The 26,509-nt window shown below is 42.3% G+C and overlaps 1 protein-coding gene and 2 long non-coding RNA genes across 12 annotated transcripts in view; 2 read left to right on the forward strand and 1 right to left on the reverse strand.

The window, feature by feature from the left end:
• Nucleotides 1-26,509, forward strand: part of wdr59 (WD repeat domain 59) — a 105,332-nt gene that overhangs the window by 27,122 nt on the left and 51,701 nt on the right. The window contains exons 11-15 of the mRNA XM_052505208.1: nt 5,623-5,700; nt 5,785-5,941; nt 14,329-14,408; nt 14,551-14,683; nt 18,103-18,215. Of these exons, the coding sequence (XP_052361168.1) occupies nt 5,623-5,700; nt 5,785-5,941; nt 14,329-14,408; nt 14,551-14,683; nt 18,103-18,215 (561 nt within the window). The remainder of the gene's footprint in view (nt 1-5,622; nt 5,701-5,784; nt 5,942-14,328; nt 14,409-14,550; nt 14,684-18,102; nt 18,216-26,509) is intronic.
• Nucleotides 1,176-4,101, forward strand: LOC127921655 (uncharacterized). Of its 3 annotated transcripts, none has more exons than XR_008109224.1 (3): nt 1,176-1,505; nt 2,474-2,534; nt 3,915-4,101. It is a non-coding gene; the product is annotated as an uncharacterized LOC127921655 (long non-coding RNA). The 3 variants fall into 3 exon arrangements; XR_008109225.1 differs by having other exon boundaries at nt 1,176-1,478; XR_008109223.1 differs by lacking the exon at nt 1,176-1,505 and adding an exon at nt 2,078-2,167.
• On the reverse strand, nt 15,109-16,140 carry LOC127921654 (uncharacterized). 8 transcript variants are annotated; one of them, XR_008109216.1, is made up of 4 exons: nt 15,978-16,140; nt 15,586-15,769; nt 15,402-15,457; nt 15,109-15,209 (listed from the first exon to the last, which is right to left on the reverse strand). It is a non-coding gene; the product is annotated as an uncharacterized LOC127921654 (long non-coding RNA). The 8 variants fall into 8 exon arrangements; XR_008109221.1 differs by lacking the exon at nt 15,586-15,769 and adding an exon at nt 15,834-15,897 and having other exon boundaries at nt 15,402-15,521; XR_008109217.1 differs by lacking the exon at nt 15,109-15,209 and adding an exon at nt 15,834-15,897 and having other exon boundaries at nt 15,357-15,457; nt 15,586-15,705.

Below are 26,509 nucleotides of genomic sequence, written 5' to 3' on the forward strand. Positions count from 1 at the left end.
CCCACCTTGTCTAGTGTATTCAGGTATAATAGATCCCACCTTGTCTAGTGTATTCAGGTATAATAGATCCCACCTTGTCTAGTGTATTCAGGTATAATAGATCCCACCTTGTCTAGTGTATTCAGGTATAATAGATCCCACCTTGTCTAGTGTATTCAGGTATAATAGATCCCACCTTGTCTAGTGTATTCAGGTATAATAGATCCCACCTTGTCTAGTGTATTCAGGTATAATAGATCCCACCTTGTCTAGTGTATTCAGGTATAATAGATCCCACCTTGTCTAGTGTATTCAGGTATAATAGATCCCACCTTGTCTAGTGTATTCAGGTATAATAGATCCCACCTTGTCTAGTGTATTCAGGTATAATAGATCCCACCTTGTCTAGTGTATTCAGGTATAATAGATCCCACCTTGTCTAGTGTATTCAGGTATAATAGATCCCACCTTGTCTAGTGTATTCAGGTATAATAGATCCCACCTTGTCTAGTGTATTCAGGTATAATAGATCCCACCTTGTCTAGTGTATTCAGGTATAATAGATCCCACCTTGTCTAGTGTATTCAGGTATAATAGATCCCACCTTGTCTAGTGTATTCAGGTATAATAGATCCCACCTTGTCTAGTGTATTCAGGTATAATAGATCCCACCTTGTCTAGTGTATTCAGGTATAATAGATCCCACCTTGTCTAGTGTATTCAGGTATAATAGATCCCACCTTGTCTAGTGTATTCAGGTATAATAGATCCCACCTTGTCTAGTGTATTCAGGTATAATAGATCCCACCTTGTCTAGTGTATTCAGGTATAATAGATCCCACCTTGTCTAGTGTATTCAGGTATAATAGATCCCACCTTGTCTAGTGTATTCAGGTATAATAGATCCCACCTTGTCTAGTGTATTCAGGTATAATAGATCCCACCTTGTCTAGTGTATTCAGGTATAATAGATCCCACCTTGTCTAGTGTATTCAGGTATAATAGATCCCACCTTGTCTAGTGTATTCAGGTATAATAGATCCCACCTTGTCTAGTGTATTCAGGTATAATAGATCCCACCTTGTCTAGTGTATTCAGGTATAATAGATCCCACCTTGTCTAGTGTATTCAGGTATAATAGATCCCACCTTGTCTAGTGTATTCAGGTATAATAGATCCCACCTTGTCTAGTGTATTCAGGTATAATAGATCCCACCTTGTCTAGTGTATTCAGGTATAATAGATCCCACCTTGTCTAGCGTATTCAGGTATAATAGATCCCACCTTGTCTAGTGTATTCAGGTATAATAGATCCCACCTTGTCTAGTGTATTCAGGTATAATAGATCCCACCTTGTCTAGTGTATTCAGGTATAATAGATCCCACCTTGTCTAGTGTATTCAGGTATAATAGATCCCACCTTGTCTAGTGTATTCAGGTATAATAGATCCCACCTTGTCTAGTGTATTCAGGTATAATAGATCCCACCTCGTATTCAGGTATAATAGATCCCACCTCGTATTCAGGTATAATAGATCCCACCTTGTCTAGTGTATTCAGGTATAATAGATCCCACCTTGTCTAGTGTATTCAGGTATAATAGATCCCACCTTGTCTAGTGTATTCAGGTATAATAGATCCCACCTTGTCTAGTGTATTCAGGTATAATAGATCCCACCTTGTCTAGTGTATTCAGGTATAATAGATCCCACCTTGTCTAGTGTATTCAGGTATAATAGATCCCACCTTGTCTAGTGTATTCAGGTATAATAGATCCCACTAGAGTGTATTCAGGTATAATAGATTGTCTAGTGTATTCAGGTATAATAGATCCCACCTTGTCTAGTGTATTCAGGTATAATAGATCCCACCTTGTCTAGTGTATTCAGGTATAATAGATCCCACCTTGTCTAGTGTATTCAGGTATAATAGATCCCACCTTGTCTAGTGTATTCAGGTATAATAGATCCCACCTTGTCTAGTGTATTCAGGTATAATAGATCCCACCTTGTCTAGTGTATTCAGGTATAATAGATCCCACCTTGTCTAGTGTATTCAGGTATAATAGATCCCACCTTGTCTAGTGTATTCAGGTATAATAGATCCCACCTTGTCTAGTGTATTCAGGTATAATAGATCCCACCTTGTCTAGTGTATTCAGGTATAATAGATCCCACCTCGTATTCAGGTATAATAGATCCCACCTTGTCTAGTGTATTCAGGTATAATAGATCCCACCTTGTCTAGTGTATTCAGGTATAATAGATCCCACCTTGTCTAGTGTATTCAGGTATAATAGATCCCACCTTGTCTAGTGTATTCAGGTATAATAGATCCCACCTTGTCTAGTGTATTCAGGTATAATAGATCCCACCTTGTCTAGTGTATTCAGGTATAATAGATCCCACCTTGTCTAGTGTATTCAGGTATAATAGATCCCACCTTGTCTAGTGTATTCAGGTATAATAGATCCCACCTTGTCTAGTGTATTCAGGTATAATAGATCCCACCTTGTCTAGTGTATTCAGGTATAATAGATCCCACCTCGTATTCAGGTATAATAGATCCCACCTTGTATTCAGGTATAATAGATCCCACCTTGTCTAGTGTATTCAGGTATAATAGATCCCACCTTGTCTAGTGTATTCAGGTATAATAGATCCCACCTTGTCTAGTGTATTCAGGTATAATAGATCCCACCTTGTATTCAGGTATAATAGATCCCACCTTGTCTAGTGTATTCAGGTATAATAGATCCCACCTTGTCTAGTGTATTCAGGTATAATAGATCCCACCTTGTCTAGTGTATTCAGGTATAATAGATCCCACCTTGTCTAGTGTAGTCAGGTATAATAGATCCCACCTTGTCTAGTGTATTCAGGTATAATAGATCCCACCTTGTCTAGTGTATTCAGGTATAATAGATCCCACCTTGTCTAGTGTATTCAGGTATAATAGATCCCACCTTGTCTAGTGTATTCAGGTATAATAGATCCCACCTTGTCTAGTGTATTCAGGTATAATAGATCCCACCTTGTCTAGTGTATTCAGGTATAATAGATCCCACCTTGTCTAGTGTATTCAGGTATAATAGATCCCACCTTGTCTAGTGTATTCAGGTATAATAGATCCCACCTTGTCTAGTGTATTCAGGTATAATAGATCCCACCTTGTCTAGTGTATTCAGGTATAATAGATCCCACCTTGTCTAGTGTATTCAGGTATAATAGATCCCACCTTGTCTAGTGTATTCAGGTATAATAGATCCCACCTTGTCTAGTGTATTCAGGTATAATAGATCCCACCTTGTCTAGTGTATTCAGGTATAATAGATCCCACCTTGTCTAGTGTATTCAGGTATAATAGATCCCACCTTGTCTAGTGTATTCAGGTATAATAGATCCCACCTTGTCTAGTGTATTCAGGTATAATAGATCCCACCTTGTCTAGTGTATTCAGGTATAATAGATCCCACCTTGTCTAGTGTATTCAGGTATAATAGATCCCACCTTGTCTAGTGTATTCAGGTATAATAGATCCCACCTTGTCTAGTGTATTCAGGTATAATAGATCCCACCTTGTCTAGTGTATTCAGGTATAATAGATCCCACCTTGTCTAGTGTAGTCAGGTATAATAGATCCCACCTTGTCTAGTGTATTCAGGTATAATAGATCCCACCTTGTCTAGTGTATTCAGGTATAATAGATCCCACCTTGTCTAGTGTATTCAGGTATAATAGATCCCACCTTGTCTAGTGTATTCAGGTATAATAGATCCCACCTTGTCTAGTGTAGTCAGGTATAATAGATCCCACCTTGTCTAGTGTATTCAGGTATAATAGATCCCACCTTGTCTAGTGTATTCAGGTATAATAGATCACACCTTGTCTAGTGTATTCAGGTATAGTAGATCCCACCTTGTCTAGTGTAGTCAGGTATAATAGATCCCACCTTGTCTAGTGTAGTCAGGTATAATAGATCCCACCTTGTCTAGTGTATTCAGGTATAATAGATTACATTACATTTACATTTAAGTCATTTAGCAGACGCTCTTATCCAGAGCGACTTACAAATTGGTGCATTCACCTTATGACATCCAGTGGAACAGCCACTTTACAATAGTGCATCTAAATCTTTTAAGGGGGGTGAGAAGGATTACTTTATCCTATCCTAGGTATTCCTTAAAGAGGTGGGGTTTCAGGTGTCTCCGGAAGGTGGTGATTGACTCCGCTGTCCTGGCGTCGTGAGGGAGTGTGTTCCACCATTGGGGAGCCAGAGTGTAGCGAACAGTTTTGACTGGGCTGAGCAGGAACTGTACTTCCTCAGTGGTAGGGAGGTAGCAAGCCAGAGGTGGATGAACGCAGCGCCCTTGTTTGGGTGTAGGGCCTGATCAGAGCCTGGAGGTACTGAGGTGCCCCCCTCACAGCTCCGTAGGCAAGCACCATGGTCTTATAGCGGATCGAGCTTCAACTGGAAGCCAGTGGAGAGAGCGGAGGACCTTGTCTAGGGGTGACGTGAGAGAACTTGGGAAGGTTGAACACCAGACGGGCTGCGGCGTTCTGGATGAGTTGTAGGGGTTTAATGGCACAGGCAGGGAGCCCAGCCAACAGCGTATAATAGTTGCAGTAATCCAGGTATAACGGGAGATGACAAATGCCTGGATTAGGACCTGCGCCGCTTCCTGTGTGAGGCAGGGTCGATCACTCTGCGGATGTTGTAGAGCATGAACCCACCAGGAACGGGCCACCGCCTTGATGTTAGTTGAGAACGACAGGGTGTTGTCCAGGATCACGCCAAGGTTCTTAGCGCTCTGGGAGGAGGACACAATGGAGTTGTCAACCGTGATGGCGAGATCATGGAACGGGCAATCCTTCCCCGGGAGGAAGAGCAGCTCCGTCTTGCCGAGGTTCAGCTTGAACCCACCTTGTCTAGTGTATTCAGGTATAATAGATCCCACCTTGTCTTGCGTATTCAGGTTTGTCGACATTTGGAAAGTTTAACGCCAAATGAACCTGGTTTCCATCAGGCCATTCAGTTTTTGTACTTTTATAAACTGGTTGGATGGAAACCTGGTTACACTGTGTAAATGATAACACATTACTACAGGAAATGAAGACAAGGATTCAAACGCTTTGAATTAAACAATGAACTATGCAAATGAGCTAAAGCTGTGCGCATTAAGGAAATAGAGGCCGAGCTCAAATATAAGCCTGTCTCTTAAAAAGCGCCTGTTGTGTTTCGTGATTTAAGCAAATCAACGCCTGGGCTTTTAGATTGAAGTTTTACACTATGAAGGATATTCACGTAGCTTTTTGCTATGATTCTGCCGTTGTACAGACAGACAGACAGACAGACAGACAGACAGACAGACAGACAGACAGACAGACAGACAGACAGACAGACAGACAGACAGACAGACAGAGAGAGAGGGATTAATATTGATAGTATGGGTACTCAGACAGGAAGAGAGGGATTAATACTGATAGTATGGGTACTCAGACAGGAAGAGAGGGATTAATACTGATAGTATGGGTACTCAGGGAAAGAGGGATTAATACTGATAGTATGGGTACTCAGACAGGAAAAGAGGGATTAATACTCCCTTTGTACTTACTGTTGCCGTCCTCCAATCTCTCCGTGCAGTTCTGGGACTACAGACAGCCCAGGAAGTATCTGAACATCCTGTCCTGTCAGGTTCCCGTGTGGAAGGCCAGATATACTGTGAGTTGACCCTTCCCTTCACCAGGTCTCCTCATGTGAAGAGTGGATATCTGTCTGTAACTGTGTGTGTGTGTGTGTGTGTAGCCTTTCTCCAATGGCCTGGTGACAGTGATGGTTCCCCAGCTGAGACGTGAGAACAGCTTGTTGCTATGGAGCGCTCTGGACCTCAACAGCCCCGTCCACACCTTCGTGGGACACGATGACGTGGTGCTGGAGTTCCAGTGGCGTCCGCAGAAAGAAGGTAAAGGAGGCCTCTACCAGCCTGGGTGGCTGGGTAATATACCTCTACCAGCCTGGATGGCTGGGTAATATACCTCTACCAGCCTGGATGGCTGGGTAATATACCTCTACCAGGCTGGGTAATATACCTCTACCAGCCTGGGTAATATACCTCTACCAGCCTGGGTGGCTGGGTAATATACCTCTACCAGGCTGGGTAATATACCTCTACCAGCCTGGGTAATATACCTCTACCAGCCTGGGTGGCTGGGTAATATACCTCTACCAGCCTGGGTAATATACCTCTACCAGCCTGGGTAATATACCTCTACCAGGCTGGGTAATATACCTCTACCAGGCTGGGTAATATACCTCTACCAGCCTGGGTACCAGGCTGGGTAATATACCTCTACCAGCCTGGGTGGCTGGGTAATATACCTCTACCAGCCTGGGTGGCTGGGTAATATACCTCTACCAGCCTGGGTGGCTGGGTAATATACCTCTACCAGCCTGGGTGGCTGGGTAATATACCTCTACCAGCCTGGGTGGCTGGGTAATATACCTCTACCAGCCTGGGTGGGTAATATACCTCTACCAGCCTGGGTAATATACCTCTACCAGCCTGGATAATATACCTCTACCAGCCTGGGTGGCTGGGTAATATACCTCAACCAGCCTGGGTGGCTGGGTAATATACCTCTACCAGGCTGGGTAATATACCTCTACCAGCCTGGGTAATATACCTCTACCAGCCTGGGTGGCTGGGTAATATACCTCTACCAGCCTGGGTAATATACCTCTACCAGCCTGGGTAATATACCTCTACCAGGCTGGGTAATATACCTCTACCAGGCTGGGTAATATACCTCTACCAGGCTGGGTAATATACCTCTACCAGGCTGGGTAATATACCTCTACCAGGCTGGGTAATATACCTCTACCAGCCTGGATGGCTGGGTAGAGTTCAGTCCTCTGATTCTCCTGTCTCGTTGTCTCATTCTCCATAGAGTTCAGTCCTCTGATTCTCCTGTCTCGTTGTCTCATTCTCCATAGAGTTCAGTCCTCTGATTCTCCTGTCTAGTTGTCTCATTCTCCATAGAGTTCAGTCCTCTGATTCTCCTGTCTCGTTGTCTCATTCTCCATAGAGTTCAGTCCTCTGATTCTCCTGTCTAGTTGTCTCATTCTCCATAGAGTTCAGTCCTCTGATTCTCCCTGTCTCGTTGTCTCATTCTCCATAGAGTTCAGTCCTCTGATTCTCCTGTCTCGTTGTCTCATTCTCCATAGAGTTCAGTCCTCTGATTCTCCCTGTCTCGTTGTCTCATTCTCCATAGAGTTCAGTCCTCTGATTCTCCCTGTCTAGTTGTCTCATTCTCCATAGAGTTCAGTCCTCTGATTCTCCTGTCTCGTTGTCTCATTCTCCATAGAGTTCAGTCCTCTGATTCTCCTGTCTAGTTGTCTCATTCTCCATAGAGTTCAGTCCTCTGATTCTCCTGTCTAGTTGTCTCATTCTCCATAGAGTTCAGTCCTCTGATTCTCCCTGTCTAGTTGTCTCATTCTCCATAGAGTTCAGTCCTCTGATTCTCCTGTCTAGTTGTCTCATTCTCCATAGAGTTCAGTCCTCTGATTCTCCCTGTCTAGTTGTCTCATTCTCCATAGAGTTCAGTCCTCTGATTCTCCTGTCTAGTTGTCTCATTCTCCATAGAGTTCAGTCCTCTGATTCTCCTGTCTAGTTGTCTCATTCTCCATAGAGTTCAGTCCTCTGATTCTCCTGTCTCGTTGTCTCATTCTCCATAGAGTTCAGTCCTCTGATTCTCCTGTCTAGTTGTCTCATTCTCCATAGAGTTCAGTCCTCTGATTCTCCTGTCTCGTTGTCTCATTCTCCATAGAGTTCAGTCCTCTGATTCTCCTGTCTAGTTGTCTCATTCTCCATAGAGTTCAGTCCTCTGATTCTCCCTGTCTAGTTGTCTCATTCTCCATAGAGTTCAGTCCTCTGATTCTCCTGTCTAGTTGTCTCATTCTCCATAGAGTTCAGTCCTCTGATTCTCCTGTCTCGTTGTCTCATTCTCCATAGAGTTCAGTCCTCTGATTCTCCTGTCTAGTTGTCTCATTCTCCATAGAGTTCAGTCCTCTGATTCTCCTGTCTAGTTGTCTCATTCTCCATAGAGTTCAGTCCTCTGATTCTCCTGTCTAGTTGTCTCATTCTCCATAGAGTTCAGTCCTCTGATTCTCCTGTCTAGTTGTCTCATTCTCCATAGAGTTCAGTCCTCTGATTCTCCCTGTCTCGTTGTCTCATTCTCCATAGAGTTCAGTCCTCTGATTCTCCCTGTCTCGTTGTCTCATTCTCCATAGAGTTCAGTCCTCTGATTCTCCCTGTCTAGTTGTCTCATTCTCCATAGAGTTCAGTCCTCTGATTCTCCTGTCTAGTTGTCTCATTCTCCATAGAGTTCAGTCCTCTGATTCTCCTGTCCGTTGTCTCATTCTCCATAGAGTTCAGTCTCTGATTCTCCTGTCTCGTTGTCTCATTCTCCATAGAGTTCAGTCCTCTGATTCTCCTGTCTAGTTGTCTCATTCTCCATAGAGTTCAGTCCTCTGATTCTCCTGTCTAGTTGTCTCATTCTCCATAGATTCAGTCCTCTGATTCTCCTGTCTAGTTGTCTCATTCTCCATAGAGTTCAGTCCTCTGATTCTCCTGTCTCGTTGTCTCATTCTCCATAGAGTTCAGTCCTCTGATTCTCCTGTCTAGTTGTCTCATTCTCCATAGAGTTCAGTCCTCTGATTCTCCTGTCTAGTTGTCTCATTCTCCATAGAGTTCAGTCCTCTGATTCTCCTGTCTCGTTGTCTCATTCTCCATAGAGTTCAGTCCTCTGATTCTCCTGTCTCGTTGTCTCATTCTCCATAGAGTTCAGTCCTCTGATTCTCCCTGTCTCGTTGTCTCATTCTCCATAGAGTTCAGTCCTCTGATTCTCCTGTCTAGTTGTCTCATTCTCCATAGAGTTCAGTCCTCTGATTCTCCTGTCTCGTTGTCTCATTCTCCATAGAGTTCAGTCCTCTGATTCTCCTGTCTAGTTGTCTCATTCTCCATAGAGTTCAGTCCTCTGATTCTCCTGTCTCGTTGTCTCATTCTCCATAGAGTTCAGTCCTCTGATTCTCCCTGTCTCGTTGTCTCATTCTCCATAGAGTTCAGTCCTCTGATTCTCCCTGTCTAGTTGTCTCATTCTCCATAGAGTTCAGTCCTCTGATTCTCCCTGTCTCGTTGTCTCATTCTCCATAGAGTTCAGTCCTCTGATTCTCCCTGTCTCGTTGTCTCATTCTCCATAGAGTTCAGTCCTCTGATTCTCCTGTCTCGTTGTCTCATTCTCCATAGAGTTCAGTCCTCTGATTCTCCTGTCTCGTTGTCTCATTCTCCATAGAGTTCAGTCCTCTGATTCTCCTGTCTCGTTGTCTCATTCTCCATAGAGTTCAGTCCTCTGATTCTCCCTGTCTAGTTGTCTCATTCTCCATAGAGTTCAGTCCTCTGATTCTCCTGTCTAGTTGTCTCATTCTCCATAGAGTTCAGTCCTCTGATTCTCCTGTCTCGTTGTCTCATTCTCCATCTAGAGTTCAGTCCTCTTTTCTCCTGTCTAGTTGTCTCATTCTCCATAGAGTTCAGTCCTCTGATTCTCCTGTCTCGTTGTCTCATTCTCCATAGAGTTCAGTCCTCTGATTCTCCTGTCTCGTTGTCTCATTCTCCATAGAGTTCAGTCCTCTGATTCTCCCTGTCTAGTTGTCTCATTCTCCATAGAGTTCAGTCCTCTGATTCTCCTGTCTCGTTGTCTCATTCTCCATAGAGTTCAGTCCTCTGATTCTCCCTGTCTCGTTGTCTCATTCTCCATAGAGTTCAGTCCTCTGATTCTCCCTGTCTAGTTGTCTCATTCTCCATAGAGTTCAGTCCTCTGATTCTCCTGTCTCGTTGTCTCATTCTCCATAGAGTTCAGTCCTCTGATTCTCCTGTCTCGTTGTCTCATTCTCCATAGAGTTCAGTCCTCTGATTCCCCCTGTCTCGTTGTCTCATTCTCCATAGAGTTCAGTCCTCTGATTCTCCCTGTCTAGTTGTCTCATTCTCCATAGAGTTCAGTCCTCTGATTCTCCCTGTCTAGTTGTCTCATTCTCCAGTAGAGTTCAGTCCTCTGATTCTCCTGTCTCGTTGTCTCATTCTCCATAGGAGTTCAGTCCTCTGATTCTCCTGTCTAGTTGTCTCATTCTCCATAGAGTTCAGTCCTCTGATTCTCCTGTCTATGTATAGACCTGTCTCATTCTCCATAGGAGTTCAGTCCTCTGATTCTCCTGTCTCGTTGTCTCATTCTCCATAGAGTTCAGTCCTCTGATTCTCCTGTCAGAGGAATGTCTCATTCTCCATAGAGTTCAGTCCTCTGATTCTCCTGTCTCGTTGTCTCATTCTCCATAGAGTTCAGTCAGAGGATTCTCCTGTCTCAGTTGTCTCATTCTCCATAGAGTTCAGTCCTCTGATTCTCCCTGTCTAGTTGTCTCATTCTCCATAGAAGTTAGTCTCATTCTCCATAGGAGTTCAGTCCTCTGATTCTCCTGTCTAGTTGTCTCATTCTCCATAGAGTTCAGTCCTCTGATTCTACCTGTCAGAGTTGTCTTATTCTCCATAGAACAGAGTTCAGTCCTCTGATTCTCCCTGTCTCGTTGTCTCATTCTCCATAGAGTTCAGTCCTCTGATTCTCCTGTCTAGAATGTATCTGTGTAGAACAGAGTCCTCTGATTCTCCTGTCAGAGGAATGTCTCCTTCTCCAGTAGAACATCCTCTGATGTACCTCTCCTGTCTACGTTGTCTCATTCTCCATAGGAGTTCAGACAGACCTAGAACAGAGGATTCTCCCTGTCTACAGTTGTCTCATTCTCCAGAGGAAGTTCAGTCCTCTGATTCTCCTGTCTAGTTGTCTCATTCTCCATAGAGTTCAGTCCTCTGATTCTCCTGTCTAGTTGTCTCATTCTCCATAGGAGTTCAGTCCTCTGATTCTCCCTGTCAGATTGTATATTCTCCTAGAGTTCAGAACAGAGGATTCTCCCTGTCTAGTTGTCTCATTCTCCATAGAGTTCAGTCCTCTGATTCTCCCTGTCTAGTTGTCTCATTCTCCATAGAGTTCAGTCCTCTGATTCTCCCTGTCTAGGTTGTCTCATTCTCCATAGAGTTCAGTCCTCTGATTCTCCTGTCTCGTTGTCTCATTCTCCATAGAGTTCAGTCCTCTGATTCTCCTGTCTAGTTGTCTCATTCTCCATGGAGTTCAGTCCTCTGATTCTCCTGTCTACAGTTGTCTCATTCTCCATAGAGTTCAGTCCGTGTAGACCTCTGATTCTCCCTGTCTCAGTTGAACTCATTCTCCATAGAGTTCAGTCCTCTGATTCTCCTGTCTAGAACAGAGGAATGTCTCATTCTCCAGTAGAGTTCAGTCCTCTGATTCTCCCTGTCTCGTTGTCTCATTCTCCATAGAGTTCAGTCCTCTGATTCTCCTGTCTAGTTGTCTCATTCTCCATAGAGTTCAGTCCTCTGATTCTCCTGTCTAGTTGTCTCATTCTCCATAGAGTTCAGTCCTCTACATTAGAACAGAGGAATGTCTAGTTGTCTCATTCTACAGTAGAGTTCAGTCCTCTGATTCTCCCTGTCAGAGTTGTATCATTCTCCATAGAGTTCAGTCCTCTGATTCTCCTGTCTAGTTGTCTCATTCTCCATAGAGTTCAGTCCTCTGATTCTCCTGTCTAGTTGTCTCATTCTCCATAGAGTTCAGTCCTCTGATTCTCCCTGTCTAGTTGTCTCATTCTCCATAGAGTTCAGTCCTCTGATTCTCCTGTCTCGTTGTCTCATTCTCCATAGACCTGTTAGACCTGTACAGTCCTCTGATTCTCCTGTCTAGTTGTCTCATTCTCCATGGAGTTCAGTCCTCTGATTCTCCCTGTCTAGTTGTCTCATTCTCCATAGAGTTCAGTCCTCTGATTCTCCTGTCTCGTTGTCTCATTCTCCATAGGAGTTCAGTCCTCTGATTCTCCCTGTCTAGTTGTCTCATTCTCCATAGAGTTCAGTCCTCTGATTCTCCCTGTCTAGTTGTCTCATTCTCCATAGAGTTCAGTCCTCTGATTCTCCTGTCTAGAGTTGTCTCATTCTCCAGTCCAGAGTTCAGTCCTCTGATTCTCCCTGTCTAGACCTGTCTCATTCTCCATAGAGTTCAGTCCTCTGATTCTCCTGTCAGAGGAAGTTGTCTCATTCTCCATAGAGTTCAGTCCTCTGATTCTCCCTGTCTAGTTGTCTCATTCTCCATAGAGTTCAGTCCTCTGATTCTCCCTGTCTAGTTGTATCATTCTCCATAGAGTTCAGTCCTCTGATTCTCCTGTCTAGTTGTCTCATTCTCCATAGAGTTCAGTCCTCTGATTCTCCCTGTCTAGTTGTCTCATTCTCCATAGAGTTCAGTCCTCTGATTCTCCCTGTCTAGTTGTCTCATTCTCCATAGAGTTCAGTCCTCTGATTCTCCTGTCTCGTTGTCTCATTCTCCATAGAGTTCAGTCCTCTGATTCTCCCTGTCTAGTTGTCTCATTCTCCATGGAGTTCAGTCCTCTGATTCTCCTGTCTCGTTGTCTCATTCTCCATAGAGTTCAGTCCTCTGATTCTCCTGTCTCGTTGTCTCATTCTCCATAGAGTTCAGTCCTCTGATTCTCCTGTCTCGTTGTCTCATTCTCCATAGAGTTCAGTCCTCTGATTCTCCCTGTCTAGTTGTCTCATTCTCCATAGAGTTCAGTCCTCTGATTCTCCCTGTCTGGTTGTCTCATTCTCCATAGAGTTCAGTCCTCTGATTCTCCTGTCTAGTTGTCTCATTCTCCATAGAGTTCAGTCCTCTGATTCTCCTGTCTAGTTGTCTCATTCTCCATAGAGTTCAGTCCTCTGATTCTCCTGTCTAGTTGTCTCATTCTCCATAGAGTTCAGTCCTCTGATTCTCCTGTCTAGTTGTCTCATTCTCCATAGAGTTCAGTCCTCTGATTCTCCCTGTCTAGTTGTCTCATTCTCCATAGAGTTCAGTCCTCTGATTCTCCTGTCTAGTTGTCTCATTCTCCATAGAGTTCAGTCCTCTGATTCTCCTGTCTCGTTGTCTCATTCTCCATAGAGTTCAGTCCTCTGATTCTCCTGTCTAGTTGTCTCATTCTCCATAGAGTTCAGTCCTCTGATTCTCCTGTCAGTCGTTGTCTCATTCTCCATAGAGTTCAGTCCTCTGATTCTCCTGTCTCGTTGTCTCATTCTCCATAGAGTTCAGTCCTCTGATTCTCCTGTCTAGTTGTCTCATTCTCCATAGAGTTCAGTCCTCTGATTCTCCTGTCTAGTTGTCTCATTCTCCATAGAGTTCAGTCCTCTGATTCTCTGACTGTCTAGTTGTCTCATTCTCCATAGAGTTCAGTCCTCTGATTCTCCTGTCTCGTTGTCTCATTCTCCATAGAGTTCAGTCCTCTGATTCTCCCTGTCTAGTTGTCTCATTCTCCATGGAGTTCAGTCCTCTGATTCTCCCTGTCTAGTTGTCTCATTCTCCATAGAGTTCAGTCCTCTGATTCTCCCTGTCTCGTTGTCTCATTCTCCATAGAGTTCAGTCCTCTGATTCTCCTGTCTAGTTGTCTCATTCTCCATAGAGTTCAGTCCTCTGATTCTCCCTGTCTCGTTGTCTCATTCTCCATGGAGTTCAGTCCTCTGATTCTCCTGTCTAGTTGTCTCATTCTCCATAGAGTTCAGTCCTCTGATTCTCCCTGTCTCGTTGTCTCATTCTCCATGGAGTTCAGTCCTCTGATTCTCCTGTCTAGTTGTCTCATTCTCCATAGAGTTCAGTCCTCTGATTCTCCCTGTCTAGTTGTCTCATTCTCCATAGAGTTCAGTCCTCTGATTCTCCCTGTCTCGTTGTCTCATTCTCTATAGAGTTCAGTCCTCTGATTCTCCTGTCTCGTTGTCTCATTCTCCATAGAGTTCAGTCCTCTGATTCTCCTGTCTAGTTGTCTCATTCTCCATAGAGTTCAGTCCTCTGATTCTCCCTGTCTAGTTGTCTCATTCTCCATAGAGTTCAGTCCTCTGATTCTCCTGTCTCGTTGTCTCATTCTCCATAGAGTTCAGTCCTCTGATTCTCCCTGTCTTGTTGTCTCATTCTCCATAGAGTTCAGTCCTCTGATTCTCCCTGTCTCGTTGTCTCATTCTCCATAGAGTTCAGTCCTCTGATTCTCCCTGTCTCGTTGTCTCATTCTCCATAGAGTTCAGTCCTCTGATTCTCCTGTCTAGTTGTCTCATTCTCCATAGAGTTCAGTCCTCTGATTCTCCTGTCTCAGTTGTCTCATTCTCCATAGAGTTCAGTCCTCAGATTCCCCTGTCTTGTTGTCTCCTACTAGCATCTAAGGAGTACCAGATGGTGACTTTGTCCAGAGACCAGACTCTGAGAATATGGAGGCTGGATCCACAGCTACAGAAGGTGTGGAATCTGTCAAATACAATATTCTATTCAAATCTCTGTGTCCCTGGTCAGAAGTGGTGTGGTATTTAGGAACTGGGTGTCATTTGGGACTTCATGTTAACTCCACACGTATGTTCTCTCCCTGTGTTTCTCTGTGTAGCTGTGTGCCAACGACCTGGTAGAGGATCCGATAGAGGGCATCAGCCTAACTACCGAGTCAGAGAAGAGCCTTCCCTCTCAGGACCCTGAACCCACCTTACACAGCTGTGGCCTGCCAGCCGAACACCTGCAGGGTGAGGGGCGGCATGGCCGCAATCAACGCCCGCCTGGCTAACTTGACGGGTCATGTGATCATCTGGCGAAGTGGTCTTTGGTTTAGACATGCTAGCTAGCTCAACGATGAACCTAATGGTGCTTTCAAGACAACTGGGGAACTAAATTATGAAGGCGGTGCCCTTCAGGTCGGATAGTCGGGGGTCGAGAAAGAGGCCAGAGTTCCCGTGTTGGGTGACTACAGTAGAACAGAGGAATGTATAGACCTGACTACAGTAGAACAGAGGAATGTATAGACCTGACTACAGTAGAACAGAGGAATGTATAGACCTGACTACAGTAGAACAGAGGAATGTATAGACCTGACTACAGTAGAACAGAGGAATGTATAGACCTGACTACAGTAGAACAGAGGAATGTATAGACCTGACTACAGTAGAACAGAGGAATGTATAGACCTGACTACAGTAGAACAGAGGAATGTATAGACCTGACTACAGTAGAACAGAGGAATGTATAGACCTGACTACAGAGGAATGTATAGACCTGACTACAGTAGAACAGAGGAATGTATAGACCTGACTACAGTAGAACAGAGGAATGTATAGACCTGACTACAGTAGAACAGAGGAATGTATAGACCTGACTACAGTAGAACAGAGGAATGTATAGACCTGACTACAGTAGAACAGAGGAATGTATAGACCTGACTACAGTAGAACAGAGGAATGTATAGACCTGACTACAGTAGAACAGAGGAATGTATAGACCTGACTACAGAGGAATGTATAGACCTGACTACAGTAGAACAGAGGAATGTATAGACCTGACTACAGTAGAACAGAGGAATGTATAGACCTGACTACAGTAGAACAGAGGAATGTATAGACCTGACTACAGTAGAACAGAGGAATGTATAGACCTGACTACAGTAGAACAGAGGAATGTATAGACCTGACTACAGAGGAATGTATAGACCTGACTACAGTAGAACAGAGGAATGTATAGACCTGACTACAGTAGAACAGAGGAATGTATAGACCTGACTACAGTAGAACAGAGGAATGTATAGACCTGACTACAGTAGAACAGAGGAATGTATAGACCTGACTACAGTAGAACAGAGGAATGTATAGACCTGACTACAGTAGAACACAGGAATGTATAGACCTGACTACAGTAGAACAGAGGAATGTATAGACCTGACTACAGTAGAACAGAGGAATGTATAGACCTGACTACAGAGGAATGTATAGACCTGACTACAGTAGAACAGATGAATGTATAGACCTGACTACAGAGGAATGTATAGACCTGACTACAGAGGAATGTATAGACCTGACTACAGTAGAACAGAGGAATGTATAGACCTGACTACAGTAGAACAGAGGAATGTATAGACCTGACTACAGTAGAACAGAGGAATGTATAGACCTGACTACAGTAGAACAGAGGAATGTATAGACCTGACTACAGTAGAACAGAGGAATGTCTAGACTCTCTCTCTCTCTCTCTCTACCAGTAGAACAGAGGAATCTATAGACCTGACTCTCTAGACCTCACTCTAGAACAGAGGAATGTCTAGACTCTCTGACTACAGTAGAACTCTCTCTGTATAGACCTGCACCATCTCTCTCTCTCTGAATGTATCTCTCTCTCTCTAGACCACTCTCTCAGAGGAATCTATCTCTCTCTCTCTAGAACTCAGGAATGTATCTCTCTACAGTAGAACAGAGGAATCTCCTGACTCTCACCTGACTAGAACAGAGGAATGTATCTCCTGACTCTAGAACACCATCTCTCTCTCTGACTCTTCTAACTCTCTCTCTCTCTCACACCATCTCTATCTCTCAGTAGAACAGAGGAATCTATAGACCACTCTAGAACAGAGGAATGTATCTCTCTGACTACAGTAGAACAGAGGAATGTCTCTCACACCAGAGGAATCTATCTCTCTCAGTAGAACATCTCTATCTCTCACACCATCTCTCTCTCTCTCTCTCTCTAGAACAGAGGAATGTATCTCTCTCTCTCTCTCACACAGAACAGAGGAATGTATCTCTGACTCTCTCTCTCTCTCTCAGACCATCTCTAGAACTCTCTCTCTCACACCATCTCTCTCTCTGTCTCTGACTCAGTAGAACATCTCTCTGACTCTCTCTCAGAACTCCATCTGACTCAGTCTCAGAGGACTCTATCTGACACACCACTCTCTCTCTCTCTCTCTCTCTCTCACTCTCTCTCATGTATAGACCATCTCATCTCAGAGGAATGTCTCCTCTCTCTCTCTCTCACCATCTCTCTCTCTCTCAGATCTCTATCTCTACTAGAACACCATAGACTCTGACTCTCTCTCTCTAGAACAGAGGAATCTCACACCATCTCTCTCTCTCACCATCTCTCTAGAACAGAGGAATCTCTCTAGACCATCTCTCTCTAGAACAGATCTGTATCTCCTCTCAGTCTCATCTCCACCATCAGAGGAATCTATCTCTCACACTGTCATCTACATCTCTCTCTCTCTCACACCATCTCTTCTCTCTCTCTCTCAGGAACCATCTCTCTCTCCTCTCAGTAGAACCATCTCTCTCTGACTACTCTCACACCATCTCTCTCTCTCTCTCACACACCTGACTCTCTCTAGAACACCATCTCTCTCTCTAGAACTCTCATCTCCCTATCTCTCTCTAGAACATCTCTCTCTCTCTCTATACACCATCTCTCTCTCTTAGAACAGAGGAATCTCTCTCTACTCTCTCTAGAACAGAGGAATCTCTCTCTCTACTAGAACATCTCTCTCTCTCTCTCTCTCACAGATCACTCTCTCTCTCTCCTGACTCATCTCTCAGAGGAATGTCTCTCTCTCTCTCTCTCAGTAGAACTCTCTCTCTCTCTCACTCTCTCTCAGTCTCTCTCTCTGTATCTCTCCTCTCTCTCAGATCTCTCTCTCTCTCTCTATCTCTCTCACCATCTCTCAGAGGAATCTCTGGTCTCTCTGACTCTCAGTATACCATCTCTCTCTCTCTCTCTCTCTCTCTCTCTCTCACAGAACTCTCTATCTCTATCTCTCTCTATGACTCTCTCTAGAACACCATCTCTCTCGTCTCTCTCTGACTCTCCTTATAACTCTCATGGTCTGAATCTAGAACCATCTCCCTTTAGTCTGAACTCACCATCTCTCTCACCGTCTCTACTAGAATCATCTCCCTCTTATGACTCTTATAACTCTAAACTCATCTCTCTATGATAGTCTGACTCTCAGTACACCATCTCATCTCTCTCTATCTCTCTATGACTCTCTATCACACACCATCTCTCTCTCTATGATCTCTCTCACACCATCTCTCTCTCTCTCTCTCTCACACCATCTCTCTCTCACACCATCTCTCTCTCACACCATCTCTCTCTCACACCATCTCTCTCTCTCTCTCTCTCACAGACCAGGCTGGTGCTCTGACCTCCGGTGGTAGACATGACTCTTCTGCTCTGCCCCAGACACTGCAACAGGAATTCTCTCTGGTCAACCTGCAGATCAGGAACGTTAACGTGGAGGTGAGCTTATAACTCCTAATGAAGTCTCCTATGATAGTCTTATGACTGCTTATAACTCCTAATGACGTCTCCTATGATAGTCTTATGACTGCTTATAACTCCTAATGACGTCTCCTATGATAGTCTTATGACTGCTTATAACTCCTAATGACCTCTCCTATGATAGTCTTATGACTGCTTATAGCTCCTAATGACGTCTCCTATGATAGTCTTATGACTGCTTATAACTCCTAATGACGTCTCCTATGATAGTCTTATGACTGCTTATAACTCCTAATGACGTCTCCTATGATAGTCTTATGACTGCTTATAACTCCTAATGACGTCTCCTATGATAGTCTTATGACTGCTTATAGCTCCTAATGAAGTCTCCTATGATAGTCTTATGACTGCTTATAACTCCTGATGATGCTATGTCACTCCCCGTATGACAATTTATAACTCATAATGACATATGCTATGCCAATTATTTAAAACGGGTTATGACTCCTAATGACATCTGCTGTGTCAGTCTAACGATATCTAATGACGTTGTTATGTAGGCTTGATGACAGTGTAGCTAGACGGACCCCTACTCCTTTCATACCGTTACAATGGCTTTATTATGGTCTGTTCAATAGAACTACATCTCCCTTTATTATGGTGGTCTGTTCAATAGAACTACATCTCCCTTTATTATGGTGGTCTGTTCAATAGAACTACATCTCCCTTTATTATGGTCTGTTCAACAGAACTACATCTCCCTTTATTATGGTGGTCTGTTCAACAGAACTACATCTCCCTTTATTATGGTGGTCTGTTCAACAGAACTACATCTCCCTTTATTATGGTCTGTTCTATAGAACTACATCTCCCTTTATTATGGTGGTCTGTTCAACATCTCCCTTTATTATGGTGGTCTGTTCAACAGAACTACATCTCCCTTTATTATGGTCTGTTCAATAGAACTACATCTCCCTTTATTATGGTCTGTTCTATAGAACTACATCTCCCTTCATTATGGTGGTCTGTTCTACAGAACTACATCTCCCTTTATTATGGTGGTCTGTCTGTTCAACAGAACTACATCTCCCTTTATTATGGTGGTCTGTTCAATAGAACTACATCTCCCTTTATTATGGTCTGTTCTATAGAACTACATCTCCCTTATTATTGTGGTCTGTTCTATAGAACTACATCTCCCTTTATTATGGTGGTCTGTTCTATAGAACTACATCTCCCTTTATTATGGTCTGTCTCAATAGAACTACATCTCCCTTCATTATTGTGGTCTGTTCTATAGAACTACATCTCCTTTATTATTATGGTCTGTTCTATAGAAACATACATCTCCCTTTATTATTGTGGTCTGTTCTATAGAACTACATCTCCCTTTATTATGGTGGTCTGTTCTATAGAACTACATCTCCCTTTATTATGGTGGTCTGTTCTATAGAACTACATCTCCCTTTATTATGGTGGTCTGTTCTATAGAACTACATCTCCCTTTATTATGGTGGTCTGTTCTATAGAACTACATCTCCCTTTATTATGGTGGTCTGTTCTACAGAACTACATCTCCCTTTATTATGGTGGTCTGTTCTATAGAAACTCCCTTTATTATGGTGGTCTGTTCTATAGAATCATCCCTTTATTATGGTGGTCTGTTCTATAGAACTACATCTCCCTTTATTATGGTCTGTTCTATAGAACTACATCTCCCTTTATTATGGTGGTCTGTTCTATAGAACTACATCTCCCTTTATTATGGTGGTCTGTTCTATAGAACTACATCTACATCCCTTTATTATGGTCTGTTCAACAGAACTACATCTCCCTTTATTATGGTGGTCTGTTCTATAGAACTACATCTCCCTTTATTATGTGGTCTGTTCTATAGAACTACATCTCCCTTTATTATGGTCTGTTCAACAGAACTACATCTCCCTTTATTATGGTGGTCTGTTCTATAGAACTACATCTCCCTTTATTATGGTGGTCTGTTCTATAGAACTACATCTCCCTTTATTATGGTCTGTTCTAACAGAACTACATCTCCCTTTATTATGGTGGTCTGTTCTATAGAACTACATCTCCCTTTATTATGGTGGTCTGTTCTATAGAACTACATCTCCCTTTATTATGGTGGTCTGTTCTATAGATTACTACATCATCCCTTTATTATGGTGGTCTGTTCTATAGAACTACATCTCCCTTTATTATGGTCTGTTCTATAGAACTACATCTCCCTTTATTATGGTGGTCTGTTCTATAGAACTACATCTCCCTTTATTATGGTGGTCTGTTCTATAGAACTACATCTCCCTTTATTATGGTGGTCTGTTCTATAGAACTACATCTCCCTTTATTATGGTGGTCTGTTCTATAGAACTACATCTCCCTTTATTATGGTCTGTTCAATAGAACTACTTCTCCCTTTATTATGGTCTGGTCTGTTCAATAGAACTACATCTCCCTTTATTATGGTGGTCTGTTCTATAGAACTACATCTCCCTTTATTATGGTGGTCTGTTCTATAGAACTACATCTCCCTTTATTATGGTCTGTTCTATAGAACTACATCTCCCTTTATTATGGTGGTCTGTTCTATAGAACTACATCTCCCTTTATTATGGTGGTCTGTTCTATAGAACTACATCTCCCTTTATTATGGTGGTCTGTTCTATAGAACTACATCTCCCTTTATTATGGTGGTCTGTTCTATAGAACTACATCTCCCTTTATTATGGTGGTCTGTTCTATAGAACTACATCTCCCTTTATTATGGTCTGTTCAATAGAACTACATCTCCCTTTATTATGGTGGTCTGTTCTATAGAACTACATCTCCCTTTATTATGGTGGTCTGTTCTATAGAACTACATCTCCCCCTTTATTATGGTGGTCTGTTCTATAGAACTACATCTCCCTTTATTATGGTCTGTTCAACAGAACTACATCTCCCTTTATTATGGTGGTCTGTTCTATAGAACTACATCTCCCTTTATTATGGTGGTCTGTTCTATAGAACTACATCTCCCTTTATTATGGTGGTCTGTTCTATAGAACTACATCTCCCTTTATTATGGTCTGTTCTATAGAACTACATCTCCCTTTATTATGGTGGTCTGTTCTATAGAACTACATCTCCCTTTATTATGGTGGTCTGTTCTATAGAACTACATCTCCCTTTATTATGGTGGTCTGTTCTATAGAACTACATCTCCCTTTATTATGGTGGTCTGTTCTATAGAACTACATCTCCCTTTATTATGGTGGTCTGTTCTATAGAACTACATCTCCCTTTATTATGGTGGTCTGTTCTATAGAACTACATCTCCCTTTATTATGGTGGTCTGTTCTATAGAACTACATCTCCCTTTATTGTGGTGGTCTGTTCTATAGAACTACATCTCCCTTTATTATGGTGGTCTGTTCTATAGAACTACATCTCCCTTTATTATGGTGGTCTGTTCTATAGAACTACATCTCCCTTTATTATGGTCTGTTCTATAGAACTACATCTCCCTTTATTATGGTGGTCTGTTCTATAGAACTACATCTCCCTTTATTATGGTGGTCTGTTCTATAGAACTACATCTCCCTTTATTATGGTGGTCTGTTCTATAGAACTACATCTCCCTTTATTATGGTGGTCTGTTCTATAGAACTACATCTCCCTTTATTATGGTCTGTTCTATAGAACTACATCTCCCTTTATTATGGTCTGTTCTATAGAACTACATCTCCCTTTATTATGGTGGTCTGTTCTATAGAACTACATCTCCCTTTATTATGGTGGTCTGTTCTATAGAACTACATCTCCCTTTATTATGGTCTGTTCAACAGAACTACATCTCCCTTTATTATGGTCTGTTCTATAGAACTACATCTCCCTTTATTATGGTGGTCTGTTCTATAGAACTACATCTCCCTTTATTATGGTGGTCTGTTCTATAGAACTACATCTCCCTTTATTATGGTGGTCTGTTCTATAGAACTACATCTCCCTTTATTATGGTGGTCTGTTCTATAGAACTACATCTCCCTTTATTATGGTGGTCTGTTCTATAGAACTACATCTCCCTTTATTATGGTGGTCTGTTCAACAGAACTACATCTCCCTTTATTATGGTGGTCTGTTCTATAGAACTACATCTCCCTTTTTATTATGGTGGTCTGTTCTATAGAACTACATCTCCCTTTATTATGGTCTGTTCTATAGAACTACATCTCCCTTTATTATGGTGGTCTGTTCTATAGAACTACATCTCCCTTTATTATGGTCTGTTCTATAGAACTACATCTCCCTTTATTATGGTGGTCTGTTCTATTAGAACTACATCTCCCTTTATTATGGTGGTCTGTTCTATAGAACTACATCTCCCTTTATTATGGTGGTCTGTTCTATAGAACTACATCTCCCTTTATTATGGTGGTCTGTTCTATAGAACTACATCTCCCTTTATTATGGTGGTCTGTTCTATAGAACTACATCTCCCTTATTATGGTCTGTTCAATAGAACTACATCTCCCTTTATTATGGTGGTCTGTTCAACATAGAACTACATCTCCCTTTATTATGGTGGTCTGTTCTACAGAACTACATCTCCCTTTATTATGGTGGTCTGTTCTATAGAACTACATCTCCCTTTATTATGGTGGTCTGTTCTATAGAACTACATCTCCCTTTATTATGGTGGTCTGTTCTATAGAACTACATCTCCCTTTATTATGGTGGTCTGTTCTATAGAACTACATCTCCCTTTATTATGGTGGTCTGTTCTATAGAACTACATCTCCCTTTATTATGGTGGTCTGTTCAACAGAACTACATCTCCCTTTATTATGGTGGTCTGTTCTATAGAACTACATCTCCCTTTATTATGGTGGTCTGTTCTATAGAACTACATCTCCCTTTATTATGGTGGTCTGTTCTATAGAACTACATCTCCCTTTATTATGGTGGTCTGTTCTATAGAACTACATCTCCCTTTATTATGGTGGTCTGTTCTATAGAACTACATCTCCCTTTATTATGGTCTGTTCAATAGAACTACTTCTCCCTTTATTATGGTCTGTTCAATAGAACTACATCTCCCTTTATTATGGTGGTCTGTTCTATAGAACTACATCTCCCTTTATTATGGTGGTCTGTTCTATACTACATCTCCCTTTAACTATAGAACTACATCTCCCTTTATTATGGTGGTCTGTTCTATAGAACTACATCTCCCTTTATTATGGTCTGTTCTATAGAACTACATCTCCCTTTATTATGGTGGAACTACATCATCCCTTTATTATGGTGGTCTGTTCTATAGAACTACATCTCCCTTTATTATGGTCTGTTCTATAGAACTACATCTCCCTTTATTATGGTCTGTTCTACAGAACTACATCTCCCTTTATTATGGTGGTCTGTTCTATAGAACTACATCTCCCTTTATTATGGTGGTCTGTTCTATAGAACTACATCTCCCTTTATTATGGTGGTCTGTTCTATAGAACTACATCTCCCTTTATTATGGTGGTCTGTTCTATAGAACTACATCTCCCTTTATTATGGTGGTCTGTTCTATAGAACTACATCTCCCTTCATTATGGTGGTCTGTTCTATAGAACTACATCTCCCTTTATTATGGTGGTCTGTTCTATAGAACTACATCTCCCTTTATTATGGTGGTCTGTTCTATAGAACTACATCTCCCTTCATTATGGTGGTCTGTTCTATAGAACTACATCTCCCTTTATTATGGTCTGTTCTATAGAACTACATCTCCCTTCATTATTGTGGTCTGTTCTATAGAACTACATCTCCCTTTATTATGGTGGTCTGTTCTATAGAACTACATCTCCCTTTATTATGGTGGTCTGTTCTATAGAACTACATCTCCCTTTATTATGGTCTGTTCTATAGAACTACATCTCCCTTTATTATGGTCTGTTCTATAGAACTACATCTCCCTTTATTATGGTCTGTTCTATAGAACTACATCTCCCTTTATTATGGTGGTCTGTTCTATAGAACTACATCTCCCTTTATTATGGTCTGTTCAACAGAACTACATCTCCCTTTATTATGGTGGTCTGTTCTAGAGAACTACATCTCCCTTTATTATGGTCTGTTCAACAGAACTACATCTCCCTTTATTATGGTCTGTTCTATAGAACTACATCTCCCTTTATTATGGTGGTCTGTTCTATAGAACTACATCTCCCTTTATTATGGTGGTCTGTTCTATAGAACTACATCTCCCTTTATTATGGTGGTCTGTTCTATAGAACTACATCTCCCTTTATTATGGTGGTCTGTTCAATAGAACTACATCTCCCTTTATTATGGTGGTCTGTTCTATAGAACTACATCTCCCTTTATTATGGTGGTCTGTTCTATAGAACTACATCTCCCTTTATTATGGTGGTCTGTTCTATAGAACTACATCTCCCTTTATTATGGTGGTCTGTTCTATAGAACTACATCTCCCTTTATTATTATGGTCTGTTCTATAGAACTACATCTCCCTTTATTATGGTGGTCTGTTCTATAGAACTACATCTCCCTGTTATTTACATCTCCCTTTATTATGGTCTGTTCTATAGAACTACATCTCCCTTTATTATGGTGGTCTGTTCTATAGAACTACATCTCCCTTTATTATGGTCTGTTCTATAGAACTACATCTCCCTTTATTATGGTGGTCTGTTCTATAGAACTACATCTCCCTTCATTATGTTCTGTTCTACGAGAACGTGGTCTCCTGTTGTTCTTTGTGTGACATGTTTCTGCTTCCCATATGTCTTTCCGACATCAATGTGGTTCTGTGGTGTGATTGTTCTACGTAGAACAATGTGGTTCTGTGGTGTGATTGTTCTACGTAGAACCAATGTGGTTCTGTGGTGTGATTGTTCTACATAGTACCAATGTGGTTCTGTGGTGTGATTGTTCTACATAGTACCAATGTGGTTCTGTGGTGTGATTGTTCTACATAGTACCAATGTGGTTCTGTGGTGTGATTGTTCTACGTAGAACCAATGTGGTTCTGTGGTGTGATTGTTCTACATAGTACCAATGTGGTTCTGTGGTGTGATTGCGTACCAATGTGGTTCTGTGGTGTGATTGTTCTACATAGTACCAATGTGGTTCTGTGGTGTGATTGTTCTACGTAGAACCGATGTGGTTCTGTGGTGTGATTGTTCTACATAGAACCGATGTGGTTCTGTGGTGTGATTGTTCTACGTAGAACCGATGTGGTTCTGTGGTGTGATTGTTCTACGTAGAACCGATGTGGTTCTGTGGTGTGATTGTTCTACGTAGAACAATGTGGTTCTGTGGTGTGATTGTTCTACGTAGAACAATGTGGTTCTGTGGTGTGATTGTTCTACATCGTACCGATGTGGTTCTGAACTACATTGGTCTCCTATTGGTGGTCTGTTTATGGGTGATTGTTCTACATAGTACCAATGTGGTTCTGTGGTGTGATTGTTCTACATAGTACCAATGTGGTTCTGTGGTGTGATTGTTCGGCATAGAACCAATGTGGTTCTGTGGTGTGATTGTTCTACATAGTACCAATGTGGTTCTGTGGTGTGATTGTTCGACATCGTACCAATGTGGTTCTGTGGTGTGAGTAGTACCAATGGTGGTTCTGTGGTGTGATTGTTCTACATAGTACCAATGTGGTTCTGTGGTGTGATTGTTCGGTACCAGATGGATGCAGTGTTCTGTGGTGTGATTGTTCTCCATCTCCAGATGTGGTTCTGTGGTGTGATTGTTCTTCGTAGAACAATGTGGTGGTGTGATTGTTTCCCATAGTACCAGATGTGGTTCTGTGGTGTGATTGTTCCGTACCAATGTGGTTCTGTGGTGTGATTGTTCGAACCGTAGCTGTGTGGTGTGATTGTACCAGATGGTGGTTCTGTGGTGTGATTGTTCTCCATCGTACCAATGTGGTTCTGTGGTGTGATTGTTCTCCAGATGGAACAATGTGGTTCTGTGGTGTGATTGTTCTCCAGATGGATGCAGTGAATGTGGTTCTGTGGTGTGATTGTTCGGCCTAGAATGGATGTGGTTCTGTGGTGTGATTGTTCACATAGAACCAATGAACCGGTTCTGTGGTGTGATTGTTCTCCATCGTACCAATGTGGTTCTGTGGTGTGATTGTTCTCCATCGTACCAATGTGGTTCTGTGGTGTGATTGTTCTACATCGTACCAATGTGGTTCTGTGGTGTGATTGTTCTCCATCGTACCAATGTGGTTCTGTGGTGTGATTGTTCTCCATCGTACCAATGTGGTTCTGTGGTGTGATTGTTCT

Source organism: Oncorhynchus keta, unplaced genomic scaffold (genome assembly GCF_023373465.1).
Source record: "Oncorhynchus keta strain PuntledgeMale-10-30-2019 unplaced genomic scaffold, Oket_V2 Un_contig_2290_pilon_pilon, whole genome shotgun sequence".
Classification (NCBI taxonomy): domain Eukaryota; kingdom Metazoa; phylum Chordata; class Actinopteri; order Salmoniformes; family Salmonidae; genus Oncorhynchus; species Oncorhynchus keta.